Here is a 12155-nt window from a genome sequence, read left to right on the forward strand (position 1 = left end):
GTAAATAAAAAACTTTTATCTTAGCAGCAGGTTTTGCATTTGTTGATAAAACTGTAACATTAACATGTATATGCATTATTTATAACACTAACTTAACTTGTATATGCATTATTTATAACACTAACTTAGGTACAGTTATTTTCTGGCTTTTTAAAAATATGTCAAACTAACAGTTTATAATAGAGAACATTTTGTGAAAATAAACGTATTTCCACTGATTTCATTGATGAAAAGTTTGATATTTTTTATGTGCAATAATTCCATCGTAAGCTGTTACCTCTTTCTGAATATGATACAGCCGACTTTCTGAACAAAAAATAACCAACATCAAAAGGTATATTTACCCAAAACACAAAATCTGAAAGACATTTTGCATATTAAGATCTAATTAGATCAACCACACACATAGGAAGAAGATTACACAGATATTGTTAATCACATGCAACTAAATCATATCATTTAATGCTTCTAATATAAGTAAGATCTTATAAAACATCAAGATCTAATTACACCAATCACATACAGGAAGACAATTACACAGATCTTGCCAATTACATGCATTAAACTTAACATCATTTAATGCTTCTGTTATAAATAAGATAATACCTGGAGATCTGATAAAATCTTATTACTTATAGTTTACCATGAACAAAAAGTCTGAATGACATTTCTCCCTCCTACATATCAGGATCTAATTAGACCAACCAAATATACAGATCTTGCCAGTCAATTGCAGTAAAATAAAACATGGTTCAATGCCTCTATTGTAAGTTAAATATTAACTCTGCAGATCTCTAGAAGTGGGTAAGTTAAATAAAAAGGGGAATATTCCCCATTATCTTTTTTATTGCAACTGCAACAAGAGCAACATGCCAGTGTATCCACAGTTTTTTGTTATTTTACACACTTTTACATTACATCTTGAAAGCTTTTGCCCTTTTACACATGTTGGCTCTTTTTTTTATATCACACATTTATATGGTTGACCCTGTATTTTGAAGTTGGTTGTTTTTGTACGTAAAAATGTTTTTATCAGATATCACTACTTTTTGTTTTGACAATCAGTATCATTTCTGTTACTTTATAGAATTTAGGGAAATATAAAATTTGTGCTCCAGTTGTTATATCACTCTTGTGAGTAATTAATAGTTTTTGTCAATTTATGAGTCCTTATTACATAAACTACAGTGATTATGTTAAAAATTGCACCCATTTTCATACAATATATATATATATATATATATACATACACTTACATACATTTGCTCTGCTCTATCACATTTTTAACCAATCAAAAGCTCAGAATTTTCCCAACATGGTTTTCTCATCTTCTTGAAGGTGGTAATTTCTCAAGATTATTTCTTTTGTCTCCAATTTCGGAAGGAAGGGGTGAGTAAAAATGTTGTTTGAGAAACAATATTTTTAGACCCAAATACAGTTTAGTTAGTAAGCCTGATAAATTATGATCAATTTCTGTTACATTGGTAGAGTAATTTATAATTTTTTGTTAATTTAAAATGCGTATATATAACCTAAAAACGTTTTACATCTTCCACATGCAAAATTCAACAAGGCTTAATATGCAAGTTACGGCAAGCGAGTACAAACTTCTTTATAATCTTAAGTAGTAGAGATCATTGTTTTCTATATATTTCTTTATTTACTGTTTTACATTTTAAGAAAAATAACTGAAATTTAAAAATTTATTTGTAAATAGTAATAACATATATATGTAATGTATTATAACTGAAATGTGACTATATTTAAAAGATACTGGTCAATTAGAAGAAGGCCGTTTTTATACTATTGGATATGCTAACATGAGTGCACATGCGCCACATCATTGCGACTTCTGTAATGTTAGTCAGACATGGCTGAAAGGTCAATAAAATAAATATATATAGATGTATAATGTTATAAGATTTAAGCTATTTAGATTAAACATTTGTGGTTTTGTGTTATAATTTGTAATCATTCTAGAATAAAAAAATGGGTAATTTATATATATTTCCCAGTTTATTATGGTGGTTATGGGGTCTGTCTAATCAACCAAACCAACACAGAGATACAATAGTGAAAATAATAGATAAAATAATTATCTTCAAGTTATAGAGATTTTTAATGTGTAATTTGACAGTTTTTTGAAGCATAAAAGTATTTTTAATCTTAAAATCAAAATTACTTTGCATGTTGGATAGTCAGCATTTGAAAAAAAAATAATGCACAAGCAAATCATTACTTAAAAAAATCTTAAAATTTAACAAAATAAATCAGATATTTTGTGCACAAAAGCCTTGTAATGTTTACTAATGATCTGCAAAATTTCATGAACATATGCATCCTGTTTTAAAAAATTAGAAGTATGAAAACTATAACAAGCACAAAATGGTTATGAGGTCAGTCTCTGGGACCGAGCCTGGTAAAGAGCAAGATGACAAATGATAAAAACAGCAAGCAATATCTTTTTACCAAACTTTAAATTCTTATTTCTCTTAACCTTTAACAGCTATAATCCATTTTACTATGGTACTTTATTTTAAGACTGATTACAAGTAAGATTTCTTCCAAAGTGGGATTTTAACCCCAGCTTCCAGGGGAAGCTATCAACACAAACGCAACATCTTAGACCATTACACCTCTCCATCATTTCAGATTTTCCATGTGCCATTAGGTTTTTAAAGTCCTCAGATCTAGCCTAGTGGCTGTGGAGACTAATTCACCAGTAACAAAATTATCAGAACAATATTCATAAAGAATATCAGTATATATGCTGCAGTGTCAAACCTTAGTTCAAATTAATATTTACCACTGATTTCTTTTGTGCCAGTCCTCCCTTGTTTGCTATATGTTTTGAATGAGTAGAAGTACAATAATTTTACCCCATTTTTGACTGCTTATTTTATCTAAGCTCTGAAAACCATATAATATTACCTTTTTTAATTGTACCCACACATTTCTTTCATTGTATGAAAATCTAAGGACAAAATATGATAGATGAATAAACTTCTTAAAAGAAACATAGGTTGTTCATCACATAAAATTTGTGAAGGATAATTTGAATGTATTCTATCATTGGGTGGGTTCTTTTGGATTATTTGGTAAAAAATAATGCAATTCCAGTCCAGCTGATGATAATAAGTTAGCTTATTTCTTAAATAAGCAAATAATGTTTGTTACAAGCTACATTTCCTATCACTGAACATGCTCACCCTTTCAGTATTCCTATTCTGTCTCACAGCTACATTCACACCACATTTTCTCATGTCCTTTCTCACTACATCCATCCACCTTTTCTTCAGTCTTCCTCTTGTTCCTTCCACTGTAATATTTATCACTCTCCTACCAACATATTCTTTTTTTTACCATATAACTGAGTCATCTAAGGTGAGTTATCTTACCTTCTCCATAATTGTTACTACTTTCACCCTCTCACTAATGGTTTTTTTCCTAATGCAGTCTTTCTTTGACATCTCTGTCATCCACCTCAACATTTGCATTTCTGCCATTTTCATCATTCTGCTCTTCTTTCTTTCTTAAACTCCGGCAGTAAGCCCATACAACATGAATGGTCTTATCACTGCATCACAAATCTTCCCTTTCAGCTTTTTTGGCTTGTGTCTATCACACACTACTCCACTAACTTATTTCTACTTTATCTATGCTTTGTTTATTCTTTCCTTGGCCTCTTTACTCACTCTCTGCCTGCACAGTTGATTCAAGATATGTAAATGTCTCCAATTTCTTTAACTCTTAACCATCAAGAAGCACCTTGTCATCCTTTCTTACTTCCCCTTCACTGAATTTTGCTACCATGTGTTCTGTCCTACTTATTTTCAAACCATATCTCTAGACATTCTTTCAACCTTTTAAATTCCACTTTTGTTCTCTCCACAAAATACATCATCGTCTGCAAATAACATAGACCATGGCACTTGTCTTTATGCCCCTAAATATTGTGTCCAGCACCATAATAAAAGGAAATGGTTTCTTACCACACTTCTTACAAATGTTTCTACTCTTTCGTACATATCTAGGATCAGCCTCAAATATGGTTCTGGTATGTTCCTTTTTCTTAAGCACCACCACCATATCCACTCTCTTGACACTCTGTCATGAGCTTTTTCCTGCTCAATGAATGCTATGTACAAGTCTTTTCACTTTTTACCAAACTTCTCTGTTAACCCTCTCAATAGATATGTATGGTATTCTCATACTAGAAATAAATGACCTTATAACACCAAATCTATTACTTTTTAATTGGACACTCAGTGTTTCACTTACAGCTTCTTCAGGAGCATTCTACTAGTTTTAGTGGAATGCTCCTGAAGAAGTTGTAAAGTGAAATGTTTTGTGTCCAATTAAATAAAAATAACAAAGTTAGTGTTTTAAGATAGTTTATTTCTAGTATTAAAATGTCTTCTATACACCAATATGCACTGTGAAATTAAATATGGTATCTGTTGTTGATCTACCAGGCAGAAATTCAAAATTTTCTGTCCCTATTTCTATCCCAGCTTTTATCCACAACCATCTCCCAAAGCTTCATTTATGCTTCAACAGTTGCTGTGTCTTGCACTTCACCTTTTCGTTTGGATATTTGTACAAGGATACTTTCCCTCCAGGCATCTTTCATCTTCCCTTCTGTCATTATAACATTGAAAAGCCTGAACAGCGCCTGTGTCCCTAATTTTTTTAGTTTCTTAAATGCTTGAATAGGTATATCATCTGAGCCTAATGCTTTCTCATTTTTCATTTTCTCTAACATTCTCTCTCTACTTCCACCACTGTAATGTGTTCGACCATTTCTTAGCTTTTTGCTTTTCCCTGGTTTCTTTCATTTGTTCTCTTCATTTAATAGGTTTTGATATTTGATATCTTTTTGATATTTATAACACTTGCAATCACCTTGCCGTTATTTTTCTTAATCGAATTCACCTTTTCTGTGTCCCTTGTTTTCATTTCCCTGTTTTTGGCTAGTCTGCACACAATTTTCTCCCCCTCTCTTTCTAACAATTTTGGTCACTACATCTAATAAAAATTTTAAAACCTCCCCATATCTTGTTTATATTTTTTATCCCATTCAATATGCATTCACTTCTTCAACATCTGGTCAAAAATCTTTTGATGTATCCGTTTCTTTCAGTCTCTACTACCTTATTTTGAGGGTACACTGTTTTACCACCATCCTTCCTGGGCATTTTCCTTCATAGTCAATCACCAGAATCCTGTGCTGTAGCATAATACGTCCATGCTATAAGTCTACATAAAATTTTTCACTATTTTCACTTCTTCTCTCCTAACCAATAGGTAATCTATTTGACTCTTAACATTTCCATTTCTATATATTTTCAGGTGTTCTCTTTTCTAAAAAAAATGTACTGACTATAACCAAATCATGTGCCTGAACCATCTACAAGGATCGCCTTGCCATCTTTATTTCTTTGTCTATAGCCATGTCCTCCATGCCACCTCTGTCCTGTCCAATATGTCTACTTGAAATTGTATGACCACTCTGATGATCTGGATCAGAGTGCAATAGAAATTTTCTGTGATTTGTATTTTATTCAGAATTAAGACTTTTTTTGTTCATTGTAATTATTATTGTAGAATTTTAGCAGCTCCTCTGGTATAAGTTATTACATAATTGTTTCCAATTTTTATGATCCAAACAACAGCTAGTACAACTTGAATGATCAGCTGCATAGCAGAAAGGTGTTTTTTTTTCTTAAGTCAGATGTATTAAGCCAGTAGGAAGTGGTCTCAAATCCAGATTGAGACCTTTATAGTGGCCTGATAATTCTAATGGTCATGTTGTACAAATAACAGTTATAACATGCCATAGGTTATCTTCCATGACTTTTCAGGGTGTCCAGTAGACTAGTTTATGATAACACATCCACTAACTTCTCATTGTGAATCTGGATAAACCAGAAAGAAATGTTGTTTTGCTCTGTGATTATTAGTTGAACAGAAATATCTGATGGTCATGTGCTGGTAACATTTTCATACAACTATATAAAATAGAACAAAAGTTCTTAATTTTAGAAATGAAGTAAGGTTATATCCTTCCAATTTTAACATTGTGCAAGATATGCTAAAAAAATGTTCTGTATCACAAAAATGCACATAAATAGCGATATTCTAATCTTTAGAAAGTATTCAGATGTGAATTTACATATAGTACTAAAAATATGTCCCCCCTCTCTCTCCTTTAAACCTTGTTTTTGCATAGGTATGTATATATATATATATATATATGTATTGGGTGTACATATTAAAGGTGTGGCGATACAGTGATATGATACGAGTATTGTATCATGAAGCCGTGATGTGATTGTATCGATATATCGTCCGATACAATACCATTTATGTATCTTCACAAAATTTAGCAAGCTTTCAGTAAACATTACAAGTCTTTTGTACAGAAAAAATCAGAACTTCTAATAAAGTATTGTTTCTAAAAATTAATGATTCAATAAAGGAAGATGAGTATTGAGTACTACATGTTGTCTTCATTTCTTTTATCAAAAACATTACATCTAAAGTAACCTAACAATTTAACAATAACAAAATAGATAGACAGATATTAACTTTTTATTTTACTTTATTGCCAGCTGCCATTTAGTTGATCAAACCTGAGAATTTGAAATGTGAAGTAGTTAAATAGGACAATGATAGTAATACAGATAATAAATTACAGACAAGACTGTCAAACTTTGTAACAAACTGTTGGTGAACTGTTGTATCTATGTACGTATCATATCAATGCATCAATATCTAGATATGTATTGTATCGACTACTGTGATGAGATACACACCTCTAGTACATACGTATTATCAGTTGCAAAATAGTCAGTCTCAAAGTGTTTTACTAATTTAAATTAAACATTGTTCTTTGGCCTTATAGGTCAGAAACAAATCAATAAACAAAAGCAACTTATATTGCACATGTTACAGTTTATCACTTATTCACTAATGAATAAGCAAGCCTTAATTAAATATAACATGAATTTTTAATGTTCATGGACATCTTGTTCGTCATAAGTTTTATCATACAAATTACAATGTTTTCCTAGTGGCATTTTAGATCTCAAATGAAATCATAAAGCATCTTTGATATTTGATTTTTTATTAGCTCTTCATTGACAGGTTTCATCGTTTTGACCAATTTAACCACCATCTAACCATGAAACTATACATACTATAACTTTAATGTAGTAAGTGCATCTTCTTGAAATTTGCCAAGTGTTTAGTAAAAATTACAAGCCTTTTGTACATAAAAAAATCAATTTTAATTCAGTGTTTTTATTAAAGATTTGTCTGTGAATATATAGAGTCGGAGCATAACTCAAACTGACTACTCTGAGTGCAAGGCAATTTTCTTATTAAAATTGAAAATGATTTTTTTTTATTTTACAGTTCTCTAATTACATTTGCATAAACCCTTGAAACCTCCTAAATATAACTGTGTATTTTGTCTGTTAGTTTCTCTAACCTAATGCTGTATACAGGCTTGGTCAAATTGAATGACCTTGTAACCACCACAAAAAATTACGAAATAAATTAAATTACCATTTGTTTCTTTTTAGAACGTCTGCATACTGTTACACAAAATTACACACTATTTGTTCTTACAGCTAAAGCTAATACAATTTAAATTTCATGGTCATTTAGATTTATTGCTTTACTGCCACTTAGATTATTGCCAAAGCAAGTTGCCATAGCAGAGAGGCTTTGTGTAAACCTAGCATTGAGTTACCAGCATGCTTGTGCTATCCAGTTGTGTTTTTCTTGAATTAGATTTTTTCATTTGATTTTTCTTACCTAATGTAGCAATAAATAACAGTAAATTTAGCATTTAAATATGATCATTTTTTTTGTTCTCTGAGTCTCTATGAATGTTAAACCATTTTTTGTAAGAGAGTTGTTAGTACTTCATTTTTATTTATTTTAAATATACAACTTAGAACACAAAATATTAAACTTCAAGAAAAAACAGTGGTCTAAAACTAATTTAACTGGCTTTCTAACTGAGATATATATGCATTAAAGTACTTTTCTTACTTGGTTGAGGCTATCTTTGTGATAGGAAATAATGAAATTGATGCAGAATATCTCAAAACTGATCATGAGAACACTCTAACCTCTTAAGGAATGACAATAAATTAAATTTCTTTCTATTTGCTATAAATAATCCAATATTAAAATCCATAAGAGAATTAATCACATTTTTTAAAGACAGCATTCTCTAGGAGGGGCATGGCACCTGAGTTTCAGTTTATGACATATAACTATTAATTCTTTCCACACAGGCTTGGTCAAATTGACCGAGTTCATAACCATGTTATAAAATTTTGCTGACTATCAGCTGACATTACAAGACTTTTGTATACAAAAAATTAGATTTTTTAATTAAGTATTTTCAATAAAGATTTGTCTGTGAATATATTAAGTGGATCTGTTTACTAGTCTGAGTGCAAAGTGATTTCTTGTTCAGATTAAAAATACTTTCATTTATCTGAAACTTATCTTTAAAACTGTCTAAATAATTTTAAAATGTTATTTTTCAGTAAAACTTTATATTTTATCTACTCTAAATATATATATGAGGTTGGTCAATTTGACTAACCTGATAACCACCCAAAAAAATTTGAAGTAAATATAAATTACTTTTTTTTCTTTCTAGAATGACTTCAAATTCTGACATAAAACTGTATTTTTCTATCCTAAATAGCTTTAAACTCATCACATTATACATCTGTTTGTACTTAGGTTTTATTGCCCTTTGAACTGTGTCTAAATCAACATTTCCACCATAAAACTTGTAAATCAGTTGGCAAACCTGGAGCTTGTGTTCCTTATTGAATTACATAACACATTGGCTACTTATAAAGTAACTAAAATCTAAAAATAGAGATCTTTTTAGGTTAGTCAAGATTAGATAAAATAAATAATATAATAAAAATGTTTCACGAGACATGCAAACAAGCAGCTCGTGGATAATGTAATTCGTGAACATAACATGAGTTTCACGTTCCCCGAGTGACTTACAATTTATAATGGCTCGGATTGTGGTTAGACATCAAAGGACAATCAAAGGGGCAATAAATCAATAAAATTTAAGTATAAATAGATGTATACTGTTACGAGCTTAAAACTATTTATGTAGTTTGATGTTACAATTTGAAGTCATTCTAGAAAGGAAAAAAGGTTAATTTGGATTTTTTTTATATATATTTTTTTCATTTGTTCGACCCTGTATTTAGATAGCGTAGAGAAAATAACAGATATAAAGTTTTACTGAAGAAAACTTTTGAATTGTATCTAGGAGGTTTTAGGGATTATACAAAGGAAATTTGAGGTTTTTAAGATGAAGAAAAGTATTTTTAATCTTAACTTGTAAATTATTTTGCACATGGACTATTGAAAACAAATAATCAATATATTCCTGGACATATCTTTATTTTAGTTTGTTAAAAATACTTCACTAAAAAAATATAAATTTTTGTACGTGAAAGCCTTGTAATGTCAACTGAAAGACTACCAAATTTCATGAAAATATACATGCTATGTTAAAAGTTAGAAGTATTAAATCTATAAAGACTTTAAACGAGTACAAAGAGGTCACATGGTCGGTCAAATTGACCGAGCCTGTGTTGAGAGTTAAAGCAAGAAGAATAAATGCTATAAATTTTCCATTTAGTTCAGGAGTATCTAATGTATAAATGTTGAGTCCTTGGAAATGTTGAAGATAATATTGGAGTGGAAAGAAATTCTAAAATGCACAGTCCAGACACAAAAATGTCATTTGATAAATAAAAGTCAAGATTGAGAACTTGTTTAAATAAGTGCATTTGAAAATAAGAAATTGAAACTTGTTTAATATTAAAATTTAAATTATAAACTACATTTTTATGCCAGGTTTATTAAAATATATTGATAATAAAGTAGTTTTATTAACTTTTGAATGTAACTGTAAAAAATATTGTGATGTGCACTTTGACCTACTCGTATATATCGAGTTAAGGAAATCATCTTTTTCTATGTTGTCTAATCAGACTTTACATTTCATCGACCCATAGAATCTATAACATCTGTTTATCAATGAACACTTAGTAAAAAAAGAATTGCTAGATTTTATTAGTGTTCTTATTTATTTATTTTTCATTACTTACTTTAAAGTGTCCTAAAGTTTAGAAAATTTTGAAATTATAATATTAAAGTCGTTCATATGAAAGAATACTGCACACATACTTATCAGTGAAATTTTCAGTTATATAGGCTAGTAATTTCTATACTTTTGAAAAGTATTATTGATGTTTCAGTTATATGAGCTGTTATATTTGTTTATATAGATGAGTACTTTCTATCCTGTATGAAAAGAATTGAAGATGTTTCAGCTGAGAAGATGAAAACGTTACTACAGCAGTATTCAAGTTCTTTGAATGAAGAACTCTGTCGCTGTGCTGAGTTATTTCCTTCTGTCAACACTACGTCTTTGAAAGAATCAGAGTCTACTCAGTGTCAGGTACTGTTTTTTGTTGGTTTGTCATAAGCAAATTTTTATGAATACTATATCAAAAACATTGTTTTTGTTATGACATATCGTATTCTACAAAGGAAAATTATTTTTGCTTTGAGATTTAGTACATTATATGGAAAGGTTATTGCCCCACTAGGCACAAAACAGTCAATGTGTGCGAATGTTTAATGAAGTATTTTCACAAGATATTTCTCCTTGAATATATGAAGTCGAAGTGTTGACTGCTTTGAGTGCAAAGTAATTTTCATATTAAGATTAAAAATGCTTTTCTTTATCTGAAAAATCTCAAATTTTATTTGCATAATCTTGAAAACCTCCTAGATAAATTTAAATTTTTTTCTCAAACTTTATATTTTATCTGTTATTCTTGCTACCCTATACAAAGTTGTTCAATTTGTCTGACCTCATAACCACCAAAAAAATAGAAAAAGAGTAATTTAAATTATCCTATTTTCTTTCTAGAATGACTTCAAATTATAACATGAAACTACAGTTGTTTATCCTGAATAACTTTAAACACATAATAATGTACATCTGTTTCTACTTAAATTTTATTGTTTTATTGCCTTTTGTACTGTGTCTAACTAATATTTGTGCCACGGAAGTTGTAAATCACTTGGCAAATGTATAGCTCATATTACCTATTGAATTACATAAAGCATGGGCCACTTGTGAGTTGTTTGCGAGCATATATCATGAAACATTTTTATTATTATTAATAATAACATCCAAAAGTAGACAATGTCCCATAATTATTACAATATTCTGGCTTTCTAACTGTGACAAAAGCCGTTAAAAATTCAGTTAAGCTCTTAGATGTGTTTCTTATGGGAATAAAGTTTGAACTGAAAGAGAAATAATTCTTTGTACAGGAAACAATGTAATATAATATGTCATTTAATAGATTAAAACCTTGGCTTTCTATTGATTATAAATAATATAGTATTAAACATTGGAGAGAACTGTTGGCAATTTGAGGATGTGACAGGTGGGCATGACGAGAGGTGTCTGATTTTTAGTTGATGACTCTGTAACTAACTAAGATTGAAGATTGTAAAAAGTATGCTTTTCCTGAGTTATGACAATATTATAATGAATAATTTGCATTAAATTTTGTACTTCAGGGATGATAAATAAATCAGAGAAGAGGGAATAGCTAGAGAGCAAATGTCACAATTTTCATACTAGGGGAAATTTAGGATTATTTTTTAATATTGCCTTGTAAAATTAAAACATAACTTATATGATATTAAAATGTAGGTTGTTAGCTACATAATAATTCCAAGTTTATTTTTATACCATGTTAAGAAAGTAGTTTAATTACATTCTGAATGTAATTTGCTAAAACCTTGTGACATGCACAGAAAATGATGGCCGTAGCAAAAGTGTTCAATAGCACTTATAATACTTCAAGATACCATATGCATATTTTTACAGTCAAAAACAAATTAAGAATGTATATCTGAATCTATCACTTGTACAAATAACCAAAAAATAATTAGGCCTAACCTTTTCTTATGGTAATTAAAATACCTCTGTATTAAACATTGCTATTTAGAAGAACGGTAATGAAAGAGATTATTTAAATTCTACTTCTAAGATGCATATACCT

General features: G+C 29.8%; 1 protein-coding gene across 4 annotated transcripts in view; it reads left to right on the forward strand.

The window, feature by feature from the left end:
• Positions 1 to 12155, forward strand: part of LOC106458845 — a 129401-nt gene that overhangs the window by 97265 nt on the left and 19981 nt on the right. For all 4 annotated transcript variants that reach the window (XM_013918399.2, XM_022385195.1, XM_022385194.1 and 1 more), the window contains one exon: positions 10356 to 10528. In XM_013918399.2, coding sequence (XP_013773853.1) covers positions 10356 to 10528 — 173 coding nt within the window. The remainder of the gene's footprint in view (positions 1 to 10355; positions 10529 to 12155) is intronic.

This window comes from Limulus polyphemus, unplaced genomic scaffold (assembly GCF_000517525.1).
Source record: "Limulus polyphemus unplaced genomic scaffold, Limulus_polyphemus-2.1.2 Scaffold522, whole genome shotgun sequence".
NCBI lineage: Eukaryota > Metazoa > Arthropoda > Merostomata > Xiphosura > Limulidae > Limulus > Limulus polyphemus.